The 25,574-nt window shown below is 44.2% G+C and overlaps 1 protein-coding gene across 1 annotated transcript; it reads right to left on the minus strand.

Annotated features, from left to right (window-relative positions):
- Positions 1 to 20,187: 20,187 nt before the first annotated feature.
- LOC117890218 lies at positions 20,188 to 24,431 on the minus strand. Its single transcript, XM_034794956.1, has 3 exons — positions 24,224 to 24,431; positions 20,992 to 21,584; positions 20,188 to 20,912 (listed from the first exon to the last, which is right to left on the minus strand). The coding sequence occupies exons 2-3, from the start codon at positions 21,581 to 21,583 to the stop codon at positions 20,371 to 20,373; spliced, it is 1,134 nt and encodes a 377-aa protein (XP_034650847.1). The 5' UTR covers position 21,584; positions 24,224 to 24,431; the 3' UTR covers positions 20,188 to 20,370.
- Between the last annotated feature and the right edge of the window lie 1,143 nt (positions 24,432 to 25,574).

Here is a 25,574-nt window from a genome sequence, read left to right on the forward strand (position 1 = left end):
ATTAACAGAGACACATGTGTGTTATCTGATATTATTGACATTTAGTGAAAGCGCGCGTAACAAAAGAGGAAAAGAATTCTATTGTTTTCCTAAAAATGCCACAAAGCGTGTGGTGATAAGGGGACATAAGTAAATATTATAAGCTCGGAGTTGGTAGTTCATCTAGCGAGCTTTCAGGAAACAAGGGAGCTTTCACGCTGAGAAATTTGTGTCAAAATAATTAGGTGTCGACAAAAGGTAAATACGTCACAAAAAATTTCAGTGGCGCCAGGTAAATTACACCGGCGATTTAATTATACTTGGGAAGTTCTCCCAGGGAAGCTCTCTCCTGTGTCTAAAAGAAAAGGAACGTGAACCCTGAGTTTGTACATTCTACATGAGGCCAGGAATAAAACCAAGTGTAGAGGGCGCTTTTGTGCAGTGACAGGGTTGCTTTTGTAGGTCGTTGACTATTTGAATAAATTATTTTCCTTGATTTTTAGATTCACTTCACTTAAATTAGCATTTCGCTGATTCAACTTTGCGCCTTAGCAACTTTGTCTCTGCTATTGACCTTCATCTTGGCTGACGTTGCTAAAGCCAGGCCACATATTTCTTTAGCGCCACTTGAGAAGAAATGTCTTTGTGACAGCGTTTGATAGTATTCTTTTTGTCATGCACATCATAGCTTGTGCTTGTTCTGCTCCCCACATACATAAATACATATGAGGCAATGCCTTGTATAAAAAATGACACCACACTAACTTTTAAAGGAACGCCTGAGCGCTAATTCTCCACATAGCTGTGGGGACTGCAGAAAAATATGTCAGATTAAAAATAATGACAACGTAAAACGAGTGCAAGTGCACGTCCTTGAAATGCCTGCTAGTTCCTCTCTCTTTTTTTTCTTCTTTTCTGCTCTCTCTCTCTCTCTTTCTGGTATGACCAACCAAGGCGAAAGCTGCTGCAGCTGCTGTAAATCCGTTTAGTGCTAAAACGTCACTACTGCCTGCATTTTCATTGCCATTGTTAAATGTCTGCAGCATAAACTAACGGTAAACGCTGCCTTGGGCTCTGACGTTGGGGCTGGCGGGGCCGTTAGGCGTGGCATGCGTGTGCCGGTGAAGGTTTTCTGCATCGTCCTCATTCCTTTCCTCGGCAAGGTGAAATCGCCGAGCCGAGCCGAGCTCGATGATGGCAATGAAATCCTTTTACTGTCCTTCTCTGTTCCCCGCCCAAGGTCTCTCCTCCTCTCCACAAATAACGGAAACGGTAAGAATGTGGATTGTATGGAAGAGGCGCGGGCCCAGTAGCTTTGAGGTTAGTTTATCCGTACATATTCCATTCCTTAACAGAACATCATTTGGTATTTATTGATTAAATAAGCCCCGGGACATCATAAACAGCAGTAGCAAAGTTGATAACTTTCTCCCCCTACTCCTCTGCATGTCTCTCTGTTATTATGATTTCATGCTTATTGCCATTATTGGTGTTGTTTTGTGCTGCGGAAAATGGAAAAAGTTTTATGGCCACCAAAAGTTTCCACTGCTCGCAACCATTTAAATGCAATGCTTTAATATTGCAAAACACTTTAAAGTCAGAAACTTTTCACTTTCGCCCTCAAATTAAGAAAATAATTTCCATGCTGCCGAAAGCCAAGCAAGAAACAAAGAGCCCTCCCCTAGCAGATAGCGACATCAAGTGCGCAGCTTAACGGTACATTAGGTAAACAGTGTTGTCAGCACGGGCGCGGAGAAACAAAAGTGAGTAGATGTGTATGTATGTATTTATATATGTCTGTATACTTGAAAGTTGAAAGTGGGTTGAAAGCCATTAAAGGAGCAGAGCAGAGCAGGAGCATGAGCAGGAGCATGAGCAGGAGCATCACGGAAACCGCACTCCATCGAGGTGGGATGTGAGACTGTGGTACGCACTGTGGTGTGTGGTGGACAGAGCGTGTATTTGAAAAGTGACCGAGATAATTTTTGGCATGCTTTGTTTGGTTTTACTTTCTTCCTCCGTGGCGCCCCAGCTCTCTTGCCAGCTCTTCGTGCAGCTTTGATGAGCAGCAGCTGGGATGTGGTTTAGGTGCGTCCCTCCCTGTGAATCCGCTCTCTTGGTGGGCTGTTGTTTAACAAGTAAATTTATGCGCTGCGCGTGTGGGTGTGGCTGGGACAGAAGTTTGCCCACCCTACATCTCCCTCTCACTCTCCTCGTAAAAAGCAAATGGAAAGAAATTACTACGATGCTGTATTTTTTGGGCAACGTTCCCCGGACCGCTCCCTGGACCCACACCACCTGCCCACCTGCTGTGCACCCGAAAAGAAGGGTTGAAAGCCGTAATTATGTTAATTTTACGTCAACGAAACATTCCTTAAATATTTTGAAATAAAAGCCGGAGCCTTAATGATGGAAAAGCTTGCCAGATCACAGCCCCAATAATGCTCTGACGCTTTCCGGGTAATTATTGGGAAAGCTGACAGATTGAACGGAAATTAGCTTAGGAAACGTAAAGTCAATTTCCGCCTTGTCAATTATCCAACAGCCTGGATAAGGGGATGTACCTAAATGCTAATGCTGTAAAATCGTGGCAAACCCGGAGGGAAGGAAATCAGAGAAAATCCACGACACACAGAAGAACAGCCACTTCTCCTATTGACTCTATCTCTCCTAAAGTTCCCCGGAATCTTGCTAATTAGACGTGAACAACAGCACAACGGTACTTGACTACCGTCTAATCGGAGCACCATCCACCCACGTTGAAATCTACAAAATCACAAAATCACACAACAAACAACTCTAATGAAGCCTGGCCGGGGGGGTCTGTGCTCTGGCCACCTTACCACTCCTGCACACTAATTGAAAAACTTTCGGGCTATCCCCCAACTAGGAGTCAGGAACACGTGCCACCTACTGATTCGGCCGTGGGAGGCACTGCATCAGGCCATTCGGCCCATGTCTGGGTCGCTTGGTCTATTTAAGGTATCAACATGCCTCCCTGCCATCTCTGGTTCCACCTCAAACAACACAACTCCCACCCGCTCCTGTTCGTGCTCTGGCGTTCGCATAAAAGGACGTAAAAATGATCGAAATTAAAGAGCAACAACGATGGCGGCCGCGCTGGCAATAAAAGCTTGTTCCAGGCAGAACACAGAACTTGGGGGCTTCAAGTGAATTTTACCAACAGTTTTCGTGCAGTTATGTTATCAGTCTGGGAAGGAAATACTTATCAATATAATTGTAATTGTTTCATCGACAACGCTGCACATATGCTCGTCGGATTCAATTGTATCTAGAGCTGTGTTAGGCTCTCCCAGGTACATGTCTTTGTAGAGCATTAAATACTCGACTTGGTGTGCCATTCATGTTTTTTTTGGGTTGGTTTTGTGCTTGGTATCCGTTACCGTTGGGTCTTGGGCGCTAAGTGGCCTGGAGCTTCTGGTCTATCTCCGTCTTCCTGTCATCCTGCACCTCGCCGCGGGGATTGTGAGGCGTGGATTTATTGGCCGTGCCCGCTGGCAGACCGTAAAAACGAAATTCGCATTAATTTCTTAAATTGAAGCGTATTCCAGGCAGACAAACGACGCCAGGAGAGGCAGTGGGCAGAAGGAAGTAGTAGAAGACGAAGATTGTATTTCCTTTCATTTTTGGGCGCCGTCTTCTACAGGCACCATAGGATCCGGAAGAGGTAGAGAAGCCAATCGAAGCAAAGGAAATAGGCCCGAAACCGAAACCGAGGCCTATGTGGTCTATGTCTATGTGGAAATGGAGTATTCATACATACATATACATATGTATACACTGTACATTGCGTGTCCGTTAATTAGAGCGATTTTATTTTGTCCTGCTCTGGTATATCTCTGGTTCTGGACAGATTCAGCATTGTCCCATTGTTCAGCGTAAATTGATGCCAGACATTGTCATGATTTATACGAAAATTTGGGTTTAAATTACCATTAAGTGGATTTCGCTTTTCCTCCCACTTACAGTCACTGCAAATATTAATTTAGGTTTTTAAAAATCCATAGAAAGGCGAGTAAATTTAACCATTAATGAATACAAAAATATATATATGTCGTCCCAGAATATATTTAATTTAAAGTTCAATGAAGTATTAGTAGCCAATTATTCATTTCATTTCCTTAGTCATTTCATTCGCATGCTCTTCGAATGCACTGTGCTCCATGAAACTGGGCCAACAAAGATTTGTGCCTCTGCATCCCCACACACACATTCACATCCTCATCCTCATCCATATCCAGCCATTTCTAGAGCTAGAACGAGAGCCAGAACCACATTCATGGGACAATAGTGGCTCATGTTTATGGTTATCGCTGTTGCTGTATTCATCGATTGCTCCCAAAAAGAAAGAGATGGATAACGGAGGAGAGGAGTGGAGTGGAGTGCAGTGGAACTATGTATTGTAATCATCGACAAGGATTTACGAGTGGCATTTATGGGAAAACTTTTGGCCGAGGACTGAGTCGTCCCTCCCCTCCCGCTCCCGCTCCCGCTCCCGGACTCCTCGTATGAGTAATGCCCGATTTGTAATTGCCGCCATACATCAATTGTTAGCTGCCAATTTGGCAATCGGTACAGAAGAGAGCGTGCGATGGCCATTAACACATAATCATGAACACGAGCAGGAGAACTGGACCACAGGAGACCATCATACGAGCCAGTCTGGCCGTCACCTTCATTAAATCTGCGGCCAGGCAAAAGCAAAGCCAGCCATGTGTGTGCCCTCAGCCATGTGTGTGTCCTTCGCATCAAGGATGTGCTCGCAAACGTATACGTATAAGTATACGTAAAGCCATAGCCATGTCCGGGCTTGGGTAGCATCGTGCAATCGCAAATAATCATCCACTTAACGTCGTCCAACTTTATGCCGGAGATGGTACCCAGCTTCTCCTCCACTTGGAGTCAGCTTAGAGTGCCCTGGACACAGGCATGGCATGGTCATAGTCATAATAATGTTTATTATGGTTGCTGGCGATCGGGCACATGCTAACGGTTTGTTTGCTCTCAAAGGATACAAATGTACCTCCACCGCACACACACAATGCCCTTGGAGATGTGGAGGAGTGGAGCCTGCCCCTCTGGTCGTGACAAGTGAAATGGGTAGAACATGAGGTTCCGAGTGCTTCTGGGCCAGTTATTTTGATGGGGATGTATTTTTAGAGTCGAGCCGCTCGTTTCTACTGTTTCAAAAACATCAAAAGTGACTCCACAGAAAACTTGTGTGTTCTCGTCCGCTCTTCAACGCTTCAAACCCTTAAAGGGAGACAGTCCCTAAATACGGACGACAGTGGTGGGGCGCATGGTGGGGCGGTCAGCAAAGGAAGTGCAGTCATTTCTAGCGCATCCTGGCGGGTCCAACAGTGCACATCCTGCCATTCTGCCATCCTGCTTTACCAGCCGGCCAGAAATTGCACCAGGATGTGGGACCAGAACCAGGAGCAGAGCACTCTCCCAATTCTATTTACTCTATCTATTTCTGCAAATATAAATTTAACTTTTGTGTGAGAATAACTATTGCTGGGCCAGCCCGGCTAATGCTTTTAACTGGTTCGGTTTTGGCTCAATAGATTTGCTCAATAGTTGAGCAGAGTCCTGGGAGCTGGAAAACTGCAAAACCGAATGACCAACAAATCAAATAGCGGAAAACTTTTATTTTGCGAAAGTTTTCCCCAATGCATCCGGCCCTGGTCCGCCTTCGCGGGCATCTTTTGCCATTTTGGCTGTCTTGGCTCGGCCCCATAAATAAGCTGGCAAATTGCACGCCTCGGTGCCTCATCCGAATCTGAATGCCCACAGGCGGAGGGGACTGGACGCGGGATGTGCCAGCAAATTGATGGCTTTGTAGCAGTTGCGGTAAATTTGCAGGACCTTTGGCCCTTCCTGTTTGCTGGATACTCGCCGGTTGTTTCCTTGAACTCTGACCAGAAAATCGTATTTATGCTTTAATTATTTCATTAACGCCCCATTGGGTCTACCCCTCAAAATTATTCCAGCCTACTGCATTCAAGTGATTTTGATTCTTGGCCATTATGATGGCCAGGCAGGCGTGTCTCAATATCAAGCCCCCACCCCGCACTACTACTGCTCTCGCTATGCAATCGCTTAGAAATGGAATTTAAGGCTCTCCGAATGGGTCTCATTAGGGGACAGTTGTTGCTCCCAAATGTCCTTCAATCAAATGCCCGATAATCAACAATCAAATGGTTAGTGGGTCTCCAATCGGGAATTCAAATAACGCACAGGTAAATCAACTTAAAATTAATTTAAAGGTTGCCCTTGCTGAAATGCGTTTCAAAAATAGAATGAAAATGTATGATTCATAGAGCTCCTGGCAAAGTGTAATAAGTAAAGCACTGTGTCGATTCCGGCACTAGAAACCCGTATTGTTCCGGCATGTTAAAGCTTTTCAATTGTTCGGGACGTACCGCACACTTATCCCCTGGCAACGTAGCGCACAATTTCAGTCATTAAAAAGCTCCCCACAAAAAACTGACATTTGCCAGCTTAGTGTGGTGGTAGTGGTAGTGGTAGAGGGGGGTGCAGAAGAACAGGTAAAAATAAGCTGAACATCAGGTGAAAGTAAATGAAACCCGAAGAATGTGGGGAAAACGAGAGGGCGGCTGGCACCCGACATGAGAAGCTCATAAAGACTCAACAAGGCGAAATGTTTAGGTTAAAGTGAGCGCCCAAAGGCGGGCAAATGTTGAGGGGAATGGGAATGGGAATGAGCTGCTTGCATGCCGTGGCATGCCCGCCTGCATTTAGCTAATCCACAAGTTTAGCACAACAAAGCCAAAAGGCACAGGAGGCACAGAAGGCACAGCTCAAGGTCCTTGCGATGGTGGCTACGACTACACCGGAAAAAAACCATAAAAATCATTAAGGCACCCAGAATAGTCTCGAAACTCTTCATCACTTACATACACTCGTTTCCAAATTAGTATAAATATTTTTCAGTGTACCATAATGGTCGGAGAATGGGTAGTAGTGGGCAGGAGTGGATGGCCTCTGTAAGTGGATGTGGGAGGACTCTGCGACTACTTGACAGTCATGGCTGTGCTTTGTTTCTATGAGTCCCAGCCCATGCCCCACCATCTTCAGCCGTTGCATCCTACTTGCGGGTATTCTTGGGCGTCTATCGTGGGGCGCATCTTAAATTTTGTTTCATGAATTTATACTCGTTCTTGTGGGTGGGTGAGGCTGAGCTCTGACCTGCTCGCATATGTAAATTGATGGCTTTGTTTGTCTTTCGGGCTGAGCTCCCAATTCGTAAATCCGTTGAAAATCCTTTTTAACTTTTAATGATGGGGCTGTCGACGTCCTCTTTGCTCAGTTGCTCAGCTGCTCAGCTGCTCTTGGCTTCTGCGGCAGAGCTTCTTTACAGCTCAAAGTGGGCCAATGTTTTCCCATGGGATTTGCGTAAAGTATCTGCTAAAAGCTTTCTCCGTTCTGTTTGCCTGTCGCTGCTATTTGGCCAAAAAGGCAGCGCTAACCGCATCGACGTCGACATCGACATCGACATGGCCATCGCCATCAACATCGTCTGGTCCCTGGTCCCTGTCCCTGTCCCTTCCATTCCCAGGAGTCAACTCCAATTTCGGTTTCATCAATTTAGTCCGCACGAAAAGGCAGCTTTGGTGGGGCCTTCGCTTTGATTCCGGCTCGTCTTAAGAACCAAAGCGGAAAACAAGATGAAAATGGGAGAGAGCCAAAAGTGGATAGCGAGGAAATCCTTGTAAACTTTGTAGATTTCAACCCAGTTTACCTTAATTTGCCCTCTTGAGAAGTTGAGTGTGACCACAACTCTTGACATGGCTGGCAGGATAACAGAATACCAATTATACTGTATCACAGGCCGTATGACTAGTTAATTGTGGGAGCATTATCGATAACACAATGTCTGTAATTTGTAATAAAATTCTCCCATAAATAGTAGCCATTAAATTTAATATACATAAACGTATAGGTCCTACCCCCTGTGCTCATCAGATATAATTTATTTAGTTGCCACACACTTGGAGACAGCTGGGATGTTATTACACCTTTTTGTCATTCGGAAACATAAATTTTTAATTCAAATCGCTGCTGGGCGCCAGTTTGAACTTCGAGGCAGACAGACAGACAGAAAGACACAAATTTTGTTCACATTTGAACACCGTCCATCCGACAAAGACAAATGCTCGTAATTATCTAAGGAATCTATGAATAAGTGGAACGCAGGATGGATACACAGAGTGCCATTGGTTGGCACCATCGCAAGGACACGCACATAAACAGGGTTTCCGAAGCACGTGCGCAAATTATCTTCAAGGCGAACGCCTGAATAAAATAACAGCTGCAAACAGAGGCATAAACAAATGATGATGATGGCAGCGGCAGCGGCAGCGGCAGCACTTTCCCAGCTTCCTCAGACCACATCGGATACGGATTGAAACTAAGCTAATTAATTATACAGAAGGTCCTTGGATGGGCCTGGGGCTGTAAGGCAAAGAAAGAAGGATGTGGGATGTAGGATGTAGGATATGGGATAGTGCTTGCCCGGCCATGAATACTGCAATGTGTTCGTAATCAACTTTGCCAATGAGCGGCAATCAACATTAAATATGCTTTCGATGTGCCTCTCGATTGCTGGGGCTGGCTGACTGATGGTCGAACTTAGCTCAAACGATTTCCATTAATGGATTTGTTCGGGAGAATCCTTTTTTTATTGATACTTTTCCTGCCATTTGTCGCACGGAGTTTGCTTAATTTCTCGAACATCGCGCCAACCACTTTTATGAGATAATTATCCAAAGAGACATCGTTTGAGGAATAAATGACACACCTCACCTCGGTCCTCATTTCTTTGTCAAAACTTGTCGAAACTTTCAGTCGAGAATGTCAAATCAGAATGTTTTTTGGCAAACGCGTAAAGTCGTTTATTTGACTTGTGCCTGGAGGAGCATTAATCAAAATCAATCCATGTATTTGTTTCAAATGGGACTGAGACTGAGACTGGGTACTGAAGGAACGTGCCCGACGACATGCGTCAGTCAGGGTAAAAAGTCTGTGCCAGGCACGTAATAAAAGCGAACGAATTGGCAACTGAAGCTAAAGTAATTTGCACCCAGTGGCCCGACAGCTGCTGCTCCAGACGTATCCTGCCCCAAGGATGTCACTCGTTCAACGGAAATTAAAGCGTTACCAGTCCCAGTCTCAGCCCCTGACTGGGATCCTTCGTTAGCTGCTGTCTGATGTTTGGCTCAAAGGCATTTTAATGATTTTAATTAACTGCATGTTTGCCTGTAATTACAACGGCAACAATGCAATTATGGCCCACACACACACACACAGCCAGGCACAAACAGAGACAGAGAGAGAGCCAGAGAGACTCGTAAATAACCAGGACAGGACCAATCCAGAGTACAAGGACAGCTGTCCAACCGGCAGGCCTCGGATGACAGAATAATTACATGCACAGCCACCATTGGTCTCCCACCTGGACGTTGCCCTCCTCTGTCAGTGGGAGACTTTTGGTCCTGCAGAGAGCAATGCCAGAGAAGTGCATCATCGACATCTCAGCATGGACAGTGGTGGCATGCAAAAGGGGTGCTAGAAATATTTAGATATCCCAAAAGGGGATGTGCCTAAGATAGGATCCTATGACTATTTTCGGAACGCGATGGTCCCTTAGCTTTTCCTACATTTCCACCATTCCCTTAAGAGTACGCCCCTGCATTGAGCACTTATTACTAATACGACATGTGACCCGCTTCAAGGTACATGTGTAATTATAGCCAGTAAATGTCCTTTCACTGTCCTTGAGTGTCATAGATGCCAGCCAATACTTGTTGCACGTCTCCCAGCATGTAGCCGAGGACAGCAGTTGTTGCCTTTCTCCTTCTCGCTCTCTCTCTCGCTGTCTCTCCCTGTCTGTCTCTGTCTCTTTTTCACTGTTGCCGCCTCTGTCTGCATTGTGTGTTCAGTGACCGTAAATATCAAGTAATTTTCTGCAATTTTTCTACGCTGCCAATTGATTTATGGCCTGCTGCTGGTTTGCCCCCCCACCCTACCGGCAGCCATGCTTTGTTTGCTAAACAAAAGACGAGGCAAGTGAGCGCCGTCCTGCCACAAAGGATGGAAGGATGGAAATACGAGTATTTGTGTGTATGTTGAGCCTGCGGCTATGGCCCGGACTTGTCAAGTGGTCGCCCGTCGCCATTCACCGCCATTCCCCGCTTGTATGCAAAAATGTATCGCCCCCGCCAGGATTCTCGCCCTGCAGGGCATTAGGGGTTGTCAGAATCCCCCCCATACACATCCCGCCCTCCACAGCAGTGCACTCGGCCAGCTCGGCATGGGGCGTGGCCATTTTTTTTGCATTTAACAAGAAAATTCGTTTAAGGAATTTCATTAACATATCTGTGTTGAAAAAAGCAGTAACAAAATGAAAACTGGAACAGTAAGGAAAGCTCAGGGAACGACTTGGGAAGTTTGGGAAACACTCGATTGCTGCTTAGAGTCCTCAAAATATACTTTAGAAAGATTATTGTTGATGTCAAGTTTTACTTGTCTTTCTTGGGATATAAAAGACTGATCGAGAATCTTTTGGGAATCTCTATGGGGTTGAGAAATGCCTATTTTCTGCGCTGTATGGTGCCTAACAAAATATGATACATGTCCTCTTTGCAGGCCATTGGCATCAAACATCATTCAGTTAAGTGGAAAACAATGTGCCTGCGTAAGCGATATTTTGTATGCATATTTCGTCCGCTCCAGATACTCCATTTTCCATATTGGGCTCTCTCTGGGGCCACTTTGGCTTAATAATAAGGCGTTACGTTGCTCCACGTGGTGTAACGCAAGGCCTGCGGCCCCTCCACTTGACCGTTGTAATATGATCTGAGAGGGGTGGCGCAATTATTTATGCATGTGCATACTTTGCTCTAACACGATTTTCCGCCTCCGCACTGAATCCCCCGTGCACTTTCTGCATGCAAATGAAGTAATTTGATTGCAAGTCGATTCCAGGGAGGGACACGGGGGAATTAACTCTCGGACATCGACAGGCAGTTGAGTGCTGCACGGATCGATGGAAAGGGGTTGTCTAGTGCAGCCCACTTGGCATTTTCTCAGCGCAAAAACAATAACCGTATGTCATGCTAATAACCACAAAAGGTACTGTCTAAGGCGACAGTTTTGCGTCAGTTGCTTGAATGGATTACCTACGGATTGCAGCTGGAGAGTATCGATTGGTGCACTCCTGTCACACCTCTGACCAACCTGGGACACGCAAAACCGCATCAGTTCGTGGAATCATTATTAGTTTCTGCGGTCAGCCTGTCAGTCGCTCGACAATCCTGCCCGGGTTTGCATCTCCTCTGTGCCGTTGCACGTTTATTACCCATCCAGTCGTATTTTCATCTCATTTCAGCTGTTCGTTCAGCCTTGCAGCCACTTGATACACCAACCAGCTGGTCTGTCAGCTACCAGCTACCAGCCCATCTCCATCCCGTTTCATGCTGCTCTGACGAGCTCGTAATTTGAAACGGCTGCACAAGCCACAGTGGCACATCCCACCCAGGAGCGAATGCCCAAGGGAGGACTGCAGACCAAGCGCAGAAAAACGCGCCATGGTGACCTTTAGCTAGGCCCTGGAACCGTCACAGAGCCTAAGCCGTACTCTTATGCGGAGGGAGGGGGCTACAGGCAGAGTGGGATGAGCAGGAGGAAGACCCAACTGCGTTGTGCATTTTCCCTTTATTCATGTGCAGATTTGCTTTCTTTCCCGTTTTTGCCTGGTCTTATTTATGACCTCCCCAGGCTCATAGAGTTGCATATACGATTATGCAACGTTGCCTTGGAGATTTATGGCTGGTGTCTTATTATGCATAAATTAGGGCAGACGACCCTGTCCGTCTCCCTGGGTATCCTCACTTCAAAAGAAGTCCAACTTAATCACTTTGAAGTCACTCTTAACCTAATCGCATTTGTAGCAATCAGATGTACGCCACGCCCATCAACAAATATACAATGACATCCAGGGTTATCCACACATCGGATTGACTTGATGCCCTCCCACAGCTGGAATGCTCCCTCTGCTGTTCTGCAGTCTATGTTCCCTAGCAAACCTCTCGATTTTCTCTGTCAGGTTACTCCTCTTACCCATGGTAGAAACCCAATTTGGCGCTCCAAAAGTTAACACGCGCCTCTCATTGCGATTGATGGTTACGTCCACATGTACATGTGTAGGTGCATGCATGACTGATTGATTGACTGACTGACTGAACGATTAATGGTTCGCCTTGTAATTTCATTTAGCTGAGCCATTCCCAAAGTTGTCACTTGGTTGTGGCCAGGTGAAAGCTGCCAGAGTTCAGACGCAAAAGTCAATCGATTTCGGGGTCGCGCCCTCTTAACTTCTCCTGGCCATTACTCCTAGGACTTTACTCCTCAAACTGTCAAATGCGAGCACGTCTAGGCTGTTATGACATATGGCTGGAAGCTATGGGAATTTCTTTTACGGGTGAGAAATAAATTTAGTGCTGTCAACTTTTTTATGGTGGGATTGGCTACAAAAGATTGACTCTGATTTTGGGAATGCAGTTCATCGGTTAGATTGGATGGTAAAAATATATTCGTACCCATACTCGTATATCGGTATGTTCCTTGATTGACAAATCCTTGTTAGCATTCCATTAGCTCAATACTGACGCCCATGGAAGGACAAATTTTCAAGGCAGTGGGTGTCGAGAGTGGGTGGCCCCACTGCCACTACTTCCTCCAGACTCGTATAAATGAATATTAATGTAATCCTGAAATTCCAGCAAGCCAGCATTCAAAAGAACAACAGAGAAAAGCAATTCAATTTTACTTAGCATTTTAATCTAAATACTCAAAGCAGACTGATTAAACCAAATGAATATGGCTGTAAAGATTTGCGTTGCTCGTAAGATTTTATTTGACTTGCGACTGTTTGGTTTTTAATATGATTTTTGTAAGTTTCGGCTTCCTATTTTCAATCAAATTATCGTTTATTAGACATTTACATTCAAAAGGATTTGCCTTAAGCTGAGAAGGAGGATCCAAATCGAATTCGATGCCACTAATTTGAATAGATTCTTTTCACATTTATTTGGTTTAATTTAGTGTTGGGAACCTGTCAATCTCACTGATCCCACCCGACATTATCATCCATCAGAGGTCTTTCAGCTGCATATACTTGTAGAATTAGGCTTGAGTCGGGCGGGATTTAATATGTGTAGCAAGTGAAACCAATTACCCTGCTTAGTTATGCATGTAGGATACAAGCGGAGGGGTGACGGTGGTTGTCGTGTGACAGGCAGTCGAGCCAACAAATGTCCTACGTGTCGTGCAGGTAGAGCTCAGCCCAGCACAGCATCATCCACAACAAAAGAGAGTCAAATAAACTCTATCCCGGTGCCCCTGATGATGAGATACGACGAGGAGCAGAGGGAGTGGGAGAGAGCCCTGGGCAAGCATTATCATTCAACCCATATCCAGCAACGCACAAGGCGCGTGACGGGGTTGTATCCCTATCCCTACCCCGTTTCCCGTATCACGCATTTGTATTTGTATCTGAATCTGTGTCGGGCGGCTCCTTCCCATCCTGCAATTGGCGTTTCTGCTGCGCAAAATCCAAACTAATAATGACATTTTGCAAATTATTCCACATCGCAGCCTGCTTGACACACTGACACTGAAACGACGAGCCACAATAGCAGTGGGAAAGGAGACAGGAGCAGGAGCAGGAGCAGGAAAAGACGTAGCTGCAGTAGTCGGAGCAGGAGCACCCAGGGTCCTGGCTGGCGGTGGCACTGGTGTGAAATTTATTTGCTGCCAGGACTAGTCACGTTCGGGTCGTATGTGTGTGGGCCGTAAAGTTATTCAGCAAAGACCAGGGAACACAAAGGGTAGACAAGTGACAACTAAAGATGCTTAGGGATACAGTATAAGGATATTTAAACGACTACTGCTGATGCTGATCAACTCAAAGGGGATCGTATATTACTTATCAAGAATTTCGCTCCAAGCTTCTTATTTTCGCTTACCATTTCCTTGCTTTCTTTCAGAGTATCTTTCAGTCGAATCGCTTGTTGTGAGCTGGTGATTTTTATACAAAGTCGTCGCTGTGAAAATGAAAATGTTTGCTCCGCTTCGCCGTTGAATTCATTATCCTGCTGATTGCGTAACATTTATTCATGTCAATTAGCCTTGGCAAGAAAATGCAGTAGTGCTGTTGATGTAGCTGCACTCCCCTTTGTCCCGTACCCCTCCTCTCTGCAGCCAAGAATTCTTGGAGATGCTGATTTCTGCCCGCTTTTAGTTTATGCAAAATTTTTGGCTTGCATAAGCTGCCCTCTTGGCCGCAAATTGCAAACGTCGTTGAAGCATGTTTTATGAACATTTTCGGTACACCGAAGATCTGTTTACTCTTCCTTAGCCCAAACCTTAAGCGCTCAAATTGCTTCTAAAGCTCTGTATAGATTTAAAAAATAAATTAAAAATCTAAAAGCTAGACTAATGCGTCGAAAAGTCATTCTACATTCATATATTTCAAATTATAAATTAGATGGAACAAGCCTTGAACTCTGTTAATGCAAATTACAAATCGAAATTCTTAATATTTCGGAAAATAGCGCCAAGGCGTTGAGCCAAAACTACTCTTTGGGCTCACATAAATTGCCTTTATGTGTGTGTGTGTGGAAAGTGCTAGGTCTGGTCTGGTTCAGCCTCAACATGGAAATGTAATCCTCAAAGTTTACGTAGTCCACCTGGACCGCATTTGCCTTAACAATACGAGCAATGGTATGCTCATTAACTAACTCTCTTTAGCTCTTTCTGTTGCATTATTTTGTAGAGCTGCAGTGGGAGAGAGAGCTGCTTATTCTCAGTAATGGAGATGCATGAGACACGGCCAGACACTTGTTGACAACTGTTCCGACACCTTCCTGTTTTGCTCAACTCAGAGCACACTTCCCTCCGGCTCTTACCCTGTGGGCCCGAGGCAGCCTTCTATTTTAATTTAGCTGCTCCAACTAATGGATTCGGGCTTACGTAACTTCAACACTTTGGCCATAATGCGGCACCGAGCTACCCCGCCCTCTCCTTTCCCCATGCTGTGCACCGCACCCTTGGAGCGATATTGTTGCTGCAAAATTAAGACTTAATTTGCATTTACAGCAACAACAAAAGGACGTTTTGCACGTACCAAACTATACGTAAATATGCATGTATATATGTATATATACAGGATGTATTATATAAGGCAGAGTTAGATATACATACATATGTACATATGTACAGACATATGTACATATAGACTGTTCTCGCACTTTTTGCTTTCGGGCTGGCCAACTATTGTTGTTAGACGCAGGGACTCGTGATGGCTGGAGGGTAGAGGGCTAGAGGGTGATGGCGTTGACTATATATAAATTAAGTATACGCAGTGCAGCCCCTCTGTTGTCTCTCATTTCTCTCTCTCCCTCTCCGTTTTGGCTGGAACTACCAACTGAGCCAACGTCTCTAATGACCACTTTGAGGGTTTTAAAATGGGCGACAGTCAGGCAGCGGCCACATAAATAACACGACGAGCGTCAGCTCCGTCTCCTTTTCACCATTTCTACATTTCCCCTGCTGCGGACAGAATGAAATTAACTTATTCATTAGCAAATGGCAGCCAGGGGACAAGCCTCAAACATACATACAAATATGTACTTACATATGTACACGAATTTATCTATAGCCACATTCGAACAAAGGAAGTTGGCGGCATTTTCCAAAGGCGCTAAATGTCAGACACTTTCTACACCTTAGAGCAATGGTAGTCGTCTCCTTCACCTATGCTGGCACACTCTGGATGGACTAGTCGGGTATATCGGGGATGTTCTTTCAGCTGGCTGCTTTTATTCGAATGTTCGAAGGGGCATAGGGATCTGTATTATTAATTTGTAACTAATTATTATTGACAAATCAATTTGTTTCAATTATTTCCCAGTCCTGTTTTATTCATTTTATGGTTTTCATTACTGATGTAACTTTCCTCACCCGCTTCTTACTGTCATCAGTTATATATTTTAGAATTTAATAATTATTTCTTCCATTGAATACTAAATCTTGCGGCTCTTTTCATAAGAGAGCCAGGGTATTTCCCATGGCTTTAGTTGTCGCTTTCGGGCAGCCCGCAACATTTGGCAAAGTTTTCTTTCTTGTTTTTAATTAAGAAACATTTTCATTGCAGGTGCAAAATGGCTGGCAAATTGCATAGAGAAAACAAGGCAGGACCCGACACGACCCGACCACCAGCGGCCCAGACCTGGGGCAGGACTTGGGGCGTCATTTTGAGTTGCTTTCCTAACGAGGCGCTTACACACACACGAACACACAACAATAAACTCGCCCACTGACTGAGTAAGTGCCTGCGTTTTGCAGTTTGTTTGGCATCCCCACACAAACACCAAACCAGCCCCCAACACCCCACTGTGGCCATTGTTCTGCTGTTTTAAACAACACCAAAAAAGCAAAGAAAAGAAGAAAGTTTAATTAAGTTTTCAGGTTTATTTTTAGCTCGAGTTTCTCGAATTTTGCATGCGTAGCAACAACAATGGGACGACTTTTGACAGCTGTCTGCCTGTAATTTATAACAGTATTTAGTTGCAGATTTTCTGACGTAACTGTACATATATGTATGTACTTGCAACCAACTGCGTTAGAAAGTATTTGGCATGTGTGGGTTGTGCTAAGAGAGAGCTTGAAATAATAGCGCCCACACATCAAAATTAAGGAGATTTACCGTTTAAGCTTAAACTAAACTTTCTTTTGGGTTTGATATGCTCCAGATAAAGTTTTAATTAAATTTTAGAAGTATGATTTTCTGGCAGTTCTACTTTATATAAGTTAAGATTTTGAGTATAAAAAACATTTACAAGACTTTTGGCAGTGAAAACTCGTTCTTGTAACATTTTGGATGGCTTTGATTTGCACCATCGAGATCCTCCTACATATTTATCTGACCATCTGCTGTCTCAGCTCTCCTCTTGCTCCCCTTTCAAACCACCTCCATCTCATTGTTATTGGATTATTATGCCATCTGTTCGACAGCTCTCGACAGAGATAATGCTCCAGTGATTGCCCGCTCTTGCCCAGACCCTCTCCAAGTTCATTTGCACTTTTCATACCCATTATATGAAACTTTTTCATCTTCCTTGCTATTTTTTGCATAAGGGTGCATCACTAAATGGAGCGGCAGAGCCAGTGGCAAAGGATCCATTTAACTTGCAATTTGAATGCAAAGGACTTACAATTGTCGCCGACAAATTCTCCGTTTTTTTCAACAGTCTGCCGAGAATGGAACGTAAATTCGAAAATTCTTACACCTCCCTGCTCTTGGCAGCTTAGTGCTCCGCCCATAAAAAAGAAAGAAAGAAAATGAGGAAAGGGTGGAATCCGCTTATAATGTGTCAAGTTGGGCAGATAGCTGTGTTCCGTCAAACGATTTCTTCGCGAATTCACAAGCTTTTCAAAAATTCCTCAAACATTCGCGCAAAAGGGCGATCACATCAAAATTGCTAAAAGAATTTTAATACATTTGTTACCTCAAAGTTTTTGCTCATTTGATCCCTGGTTTTCCATCGATATCAGTGTGGAAACACACTCCCAATCAGGACTTTACATTTTCGTCTGCTCTGCTCCAGGTGGACAGGCAAATTGTGAGCACATTACCAGGAAAAACTCAGTCTGAAGCACACTTTGAGGGGAAGTTGGGGGATCTCAGGGCGGAGGCAGAGGTCTCCATTCCGTGCAAGTGCGAAATATTTTCGCTGCGATTCATGGGCTTGGGGGTAGGAAAAAAGGAGGCCGCTTGATTTGGCGCCGCACATAAATGCAAATGCAAAAGTAGCCTGGGGTGGTGTATGGGCCGTGGTGGCGACGGAACCGTGGAGCGCAAAGTGTGGCACATATTTAGGCGTCGCCGCATGCAAATGTTTGACGTTATACAATAATAAAAGAAAATCCGAGGCAAAGAAAGCAAAGGGAAAACATATTATTTCTGTTTTTGCTTTTTTTGCGACGTCTTTATTTGCATTTCTTCTGGTTCTTTGCATATTTTTCTTACTCGATTTTTATCGTCGTCGTCGTCGAAAATGTTGCGCAAATATTTGCGCTTTTATGTGCAAAGCCAATGCTTCTTCCCCCATCTCTACCCATAGATTCCCACCGTTCGTTCACGCTCTTTCTCCTCGTATTTCCTTTTATGCATTCAGATTTACACACCCTGCCAGAGGGTATAACAACTTGGATGCTTCTGAAACACAGAAAATAATCATCAGAAAATAACGATTTTAAAGCAAGGAATAATATCCGATCACCATTCCAATAGAAGCAATAGGAATTGTCCCTTTTAAAGGGCATCCAAACCTCTGGGCTTCCAAGTTTTCCTTTCTATCTTCCGTTTTTATACCCGGTACTCGAAGAGTAAATAGGGTATATTGTATTTGTGCGGATAACGGTTGTATGTAACGCACAGAAGGAAACTTTTCCGAAAAAGTATATATATTCTTGATCAGCATCAATAGCCGAGTCGATTGAGCCATGTCTGTCTGTCCGTCCGTCCGTCCGTCCGTCCGTCCGTCCGTCCGTCCGTCCGTCCGTCCGTCCGTCTTGTTTGTCGGCTAGTTCTCAGAGACTATAAGAGCTAGAGCCACCAAATTTTGCATCCAGACTGCTGTATGCTCACACTGAAACCAGTGTATTTCAAAAATGAGCCACGCCCCCTTCCGCCCCCGCAAAAGGGCGAAAACCTCCCAAATCTACAATTTTGAAGATAACAGAAAACTGAAAACGCCATTCCGTAGGGAATGACCATATCTATCAGATCACCAAATTGGGATCCGATTGGATCATTATTATAGCCACAATGAAGAAATTAATTTTCAGTGGCCAAACCCACCCCGTTCCGCAGCTTATATTTGTTTTTTGAAAATTCTCTCATTCACACTCTGCTTCGCGCAGTGGCCGCACACTGGCCGTCTGCCGCTGGCTCTGCCTCTGCCGCTGGCTCTGCCGCGACTCTGCCCTGACTCTTCAAAGTGTGTCTCTAGGGGAGGGTGGCGAGCTAGAGGAGCGTGTTGGCGTGAGTAGTGTTGTTTGACAGATGAAGAAAAATGTAAAATTTGACAAATAACCGCTAAGTTGCAGATGTAGTACTGAGTGCCGGGTATAAAAGTTGTGACGCGTAAGAAGCGTCTCACACGTCCCTTCTCGTTTGTGATTTACTTGTGCTCTGTGTTTGTACTCTCTTTCGTGTTCGTTTTTGTGTTTGAATTCGAGCCGGTATTTGTGTGTGTACAGCGTGCACTATACACTGTTGCAAAGGTAAATTGGATTGAGAAATTGAAATCGCATTCAGCAGCAACAGCGTGAGAGAGCGAAGGGGGAAAAGAGGGCGCAGAGATAGTGGAAAATATACTTCATTTTATTCACCTTATTGATTTTACCGTTGGCTGTATGTGTATTGCTCTGTAGCCAAGGAAATGATAATCATCTAGCTGCAGTTGGGAGTACAATCTCCTCCTTCTAGTAGAGAAACTTTAATGGATTTTGTTCTGCTTTGAGCTCCATGTTGTATGCTACACTTACTTATGTCCTCTTTCAACTACATGCACACATTCGTGCAAATATCCTATCACCTTTCTTCCTGACTTTGCTGAAAAACTGCCGCCTGACAATCCCCCGGACATTCATCAACGTCAGTCGCTAAAACCATTTCCTTGTTGCTGTCGCCCAAAAAACAAATTGTCAAACTTAAATTATGTTTCCCATGAGCTCTGGGCCATGACGTCATATTTAATTAGAGTAAAACTGTGGAAACTCCCCCCTTATACAAACTATGCCATGCACATCCAAATTAGTTGATTAAATCATCCATGTTTGACCTCATGTCATTTGTGAAAAGAGCAATTCTGGCCTGCCACTGACCAATTAATTAGGTGAGGCAGGCCCAGGAAAGGGAATTGGGAATTGAATTGCCCCAAACTATGATCCCAAGACTACATTTTTGTATTGAGAATGATAAGGATTGCCTTGCAGCTATAGAACTGGGTTTTTGGAACACATCTGAGAGCGTTTTCCTTGATTACTGTATAGTTACTGATAATATTTAAAATGTTTATTTAAATGTTGAAACACTAGTTGCTACGACAAATATTTTCAATTATTTGGTATTGTGTATGTGTGTGTGTGTGATTGTTTGTGTTTGTATAAGATGATGACTTAAGGACATAATGTTGTTCCGCTCTACTAGTATTCCTATGCCAAACCCAAGCACCCAAACATTAAGCACCCAGGGTGGGTGCTAATGCTGCGTCCCGCCTAACACTGGCGCTGCATGACTCGATCCAGGTCATTCCAACTACAGGAGTAGTCGATCTGGAGCAGACCCTTCTTGCTCAGTCCGAATTTACGTGCGTAAATTCCCGAGTAGAGCGAGGAGTCGCCTCCAGTGGAGTGCGGGGAATCGCACTGAGTGCGTGGGCGACCTGCTCCAGATCCGACACCGGCCAGAGTTCCGTAGAGGGTGGAGGGTGCCGCGTAGATGAGGGATTTTGTTTGCTGCTGACACTCACTGCAATCCGGAATGCTGCAGTACGGCAGTGTAGCATAGGGATTGCAGTAGTCATAGGCTGGTGAAAGCGGGGGCGGGGCAGGGAAGTCGATCTCCGGTGCTGCAGTCAGCGGTGGGGCAGACTTGCCGCTGCGCTTGCGCCTTGGATGCGGTGCAGTTCCATAAATGTTGCTGTTAGGCACCTGAATGGGAGCCGAGCGGCGTTGGAGGGTGGCCGCTCGTCGTTGGGGAATGGGCAGCTCGTCACCAATGGAGGAGGGGTGCTCGGTGGAGCTGGTACTGGAGAAGCCTATGGAGGTATACAATTAACGATTTAAATTAAACAATTTCCAGTACGAAGAAATTTGTACTGTCTGTGATGTTCTCACCACCGTAGCCGTTGTATAGCTGACGCTGCTCTGCGTAGAGCTCCTCCCGTAGCTCCTCTTCCTCTTCTGCATCGTTGACATCGTTGTTCAGATGCAGCTGCCTGGTCATCGTGGCCATGTAGTCGTCGTAGCGACTGGGGACACCGTAGATATCACTCCTGGCGGTATACAAGGGTTCTTTGCGGCTGCTTCTGCTCCTCCGCCGGCTTCTTTGTGGCACACAGCACTCGAGCTGGCACTGGGAGCGCGACACGCGACGCGTCTGTGTGTGTGGGCGTGGCATGGTAGCCGCCATGCCCATTCCCATTCCGTAGATTGGACTTGGGCTTTGGGAGTCTCCATAGTGGATTTCATCCACCTGCTGGCCAGTACCATCATCGATCTTCTTGCGCACATAGTCGTAGTTCTCCAGGTCCCAGGGATCGACGTAGCACCGCTGCGAGGGCAGCAAGGTGGTGCCATAAATGTCCTCCGTATTGTCGATGGTGTAGTAGGGAGACTCCAGGGCACCGATTCCCTCGTGGCTGCCGGGAAGCGCCTGCTTGGGACCCGCTCGACGGCGTCTGGGAGTTGTCTGACTGCGTTCCCGCATGCTGCCAGAGAGAGGGAGAAAGACAGAGAGGGGAGGCGTGGGTAAGTGCATCAACTGGTTGCAGTTTCAATGGTTCGATTATGCAATCGATGGCACCTCTTCCGTCAACCAACGAACCCGTTCCCTCAATGCTGGCCGCGAATTTTCCCAGCTCCGTGCAGGTGTTACACTTCGCTCTGACTAGCCGGTTTATGGATCTACATAACTTTGCATAGCCAATTCAATTGGCATTCCAATGGTTTTTCATTAGCCCAACCAACTGGTTTACATAAATCCATTGGTCTTGGTCTGAGTCTCGGTATCGATTTGATGTTTTTTTTGTAGGAATGGGTTGGGGAATCACCAAACGAAATGAGTTCTTTTGGCCGTTAAAACCAAATTGGTTTAGTTATCAAATATCTAAAACATAAGGATACATATATGAAAATATTTTTCAATTAAATCCCCAGCAAATTGCACTGATACGCGAAACCCACTCAACAGAAACTTTATTAAAATATGCAAAATAAACAAAAATCCATGTGGAAAATGGTCTTTGAAAAATAAATTGATAAACTGAAATCAAGAGTGGGGGGCTGCGAGGGTGCCGGAGCCTCGCCAATTCACAGAGAAGGTTGTCTAGAATCGAATGTATTTATCTCGGTATGTACATACATACATAGGTAGATATATAATTTATATTTATATCTAAAACCCAAGCCAAACCCTTATTGATATGGGGTTTTCCAATATTGCTGAAACTCTTTAAAATTATGATATTTTTCAGTGGGCATTGGAGTCTTTTTTTTTGGGTTTTTTCTTATTTTTTTCATAAATAAACCCAGCCCATTTGAACATTTTTTACGCAACCCTTTCGTGGAATTTGTAGTTTCTGCATTTGCATAAAATGTCTTGTTTTGTGTTTTGTTTTGTTTTGGGCGTTTTGTTTTAATCGTTCGGTTATCGATTAACATTTGTATGGCTTAAACAAGCAGCAAAAGCGCTTTCGGATTGGGAAAATAATTTATAAAATACACAAAAAAGCAACGTGACTTGGCTGTGGCACGCAAATGAAATTGCCTGCTTGCGGCTCTGTCGTGGATCATATTTATATATGACATATATCCAAGCAATGGACTCATATAAATAAATGCATTTTGAGAAGTTTGCACGCAAAGGAAAATAACTTTGCATATGTTTTGGTCTTCAGCTACATACTCCTACCTTTGAGCTGTCTATTATTCAAAACGAGACAAGAACGCAATGCTGCCATGAGAGGCTTTTGATATTGTTGAGTCTCAAAATGAATTCCATCATTGAATTCAATCATGTTAAAATCATAATATGGCCATTTAATTGCTAGTTTATATTTATTGATTCAGTTTCATTTTTGATGAAAGAAAATATCAAATAAATTCATCGAAATCAAAGAAAATACAATTTTTGTATATTTTATGAAAGCAGAGCCTCTCGCATATGTTTGCATGCACATATGTATGTACATATATAAGTACATATGTATGTATATCACATCAATGACAAAACTAAATCCGTAATTATATCTGTTCAAAGGACCAATTATCAACTTGAGCCCGGGTCCATTGTGCGAAATGAATTCCCTGCCAAAGATGGCAATTAATAAACAAATTAATTGGCTACTTTGACGGATATTTTCTCTGCTTTGCGGTAAAATAAGAGCCGCGGTCAGCCACTGCTTCAGCCTCAATGCCAGGTGCAGCGTCAATTGCCGCTATGGCTTTAGCTTTGTGCCATTTGCATATCAAATGTGTCATGCTCAAGGGAGATTATTTTTGAAGGCAGCTGAATTGGCCAAGAGCTAATGAGAGGGTGGTGGATGGCCTGGAGTTTCTCTCCTTTGCAATAATAAAAGACTTTCCATTCAATTGCTGGATCAGGCAGGAATCATCGAATTGTTGGTTCAATATCCGGAAAAATAATTACATTTCATAGTTAAACATGTTTGAATGTGAGAGGCAATGTCTATCTACAGAGTTCCTTTAATTTTTATATAATTCAATGCTAATATCTTACTAAAGCTGATGTTTATTTTTTTGGCAGTCAATTCAATTTGGTCAATAATTAGCGTACGGCTTCTTCCTCAGATTATGAATACAAAAAAACCTAAAAATAAGCACAAATATTTCAACATCGAATGTTAATGCAAAATAACTGGAAACTAGTTTGCCAAATGCTTGTTGAGCATTCGATTTTGAATATTTGATCGTGTGATATCATACCCACAATCGTTTGTACATATTTACATGAGCACCACCACGAATAATCAACATGGAATTCACAGAGAGCTTCTGCCGCACCCACAGAGGGAAGGCGAAAAAGAAAGACAGTTGTAAGTGATTCACCGTCTGAAGAACCATTCTCCCGCATGCCTGGGCGTACTGCCTTCCGTTGTATGTGCTCCCAAAATGGTCATCATTACATTGGGATTGCAAGAGGCCCACGCTGAAGATAATTCAAACTTGACAGGCCCGCCCATCCCCTCAACAAAGCAGATGTGGATGAAGATACCCGTACGCGTTCGCCTCAAAAGATCTTGGGACTCTGCCCACATAAGTACTACATAATCACATGGACTGGGACAACTTTCTTTGCTTTTGACACAGTTTCCTTCGTTTCATTCACCTTATTTGGTTTTGGGGTTTTTATTTATTTGTTTGATTTGTTTTCTTCACTCGTCACCTGCTAGGTAGAACTCTTTTGGGGACACTTCTTTAGGCGGATATTTCATTCGCGAATTTCAGACACGTTTCAGTCGCGGCCCACGGATACCGTTGATGGGCTTTGCTGGCATGATCTATCGTCCGCGCATGCGCTTCGCGTACCGTTCGCTCTTGCGTTCAAAAAAGTTGTAGCATTAAGCTGCAAATGTTGATATCAAGCCGGTATAAGCTACGACGTGTTCGCAGGTTGCCAGTTTGTGCGTGGCAACAGCAACAGGCCACTGCATGCGAGAGAAGAGCAAAGCAATATACCGCAAACAGTTGTCTTCGGCGAAGAATCTCATCTTGTCGTGTCCGATCTTGTCTGTCTGGTTTGGTTCGAACTTTATACATATGTTCGAGGTTCGAAGCGGTATGATCATCATGTTTTGGTCGCAGCGGTTCGTTTGCGGTTGGGTCTTTTTGATTTGGGCTAATTTCCATTAACATTTAAATATGCATTGGGTTTTCACTGCTTTGTTTCAAGTGTAATTGTTGCCTTTCTGTTAATTAATTAGCAGCTAATTAATGTGACAGCCTGTGATTATGCCACAGGCAGAGTGCTCTTCAAAGTCACATTGACATGCAAATTTTGGAATCGTTGAAATGAGACTGCGGTTGCTGCTGCGGCCAACGGTAAAGAAATGCCAGAAAAAAAGGTTGCAGAAAAGGGGCAAAAGACATTGAATCGTAGTTACTCTTCCTCCTATAAATTGTGGACATTGTAACGAGAAAAGCCAAAAGCCCCTTGAGCGAGCCAGTCTGTACAAACTTCTTCCAAGAGTAGGAATAGCCTTGGGAAGAGTACTCTGTTAGGTGTAAGACAGCATCTGCCTCCAAGTTCAACTCGAGTCTGGCGATGAAAGGCCCGGAGAAATTACATCACATTGGGGTTTCAACTTCAACTTGAACCGTCACCTTTTGTAAGGTGGGGTATGCCTCAAAGCATTGTCTAAGCGGTTCAAATCCGCAAAAGAAAACAGCATTTCTCATTCAAAATATTTCCCACTATTAATTTTTTTTTTTAAATCTAAAATATTTTCAATAATTTATGTATGTACATATGTATGTATGCAAATGCATAACAAAAAACCAAAAATTTTGTTTTGAAAACAAATAATAGAGAAAAAGCTTTCACTTTCAGTGCGGTGGCGGTCTTTTTTTTGTCCAGAAAACGTGTGGACTTTATGGGTTTTATCTAGTGAGGTAAGTTATTATTTTTCCACCATTTTTGTGGTTCGGTTTGAGTGCAAACAACTATTGATGGCCAACAG

The sequence above is a fragment of the Drosophila subobscura genome, chromosome E (genome assembly GCF_008121235.1).
Source record: "Drosophila subobscura isolate 14011-0131.10 chromosome E, UCBerk_Dsub_1.0, whole genome shotgun sequence".
In the NCBI taxonomy this organism is placed as follows: Eukaryota; Metazoa; Arthropoda; class Insecta; order Diptera; family Drosophilidae; genus Drosophila; species Drosophila subobscura.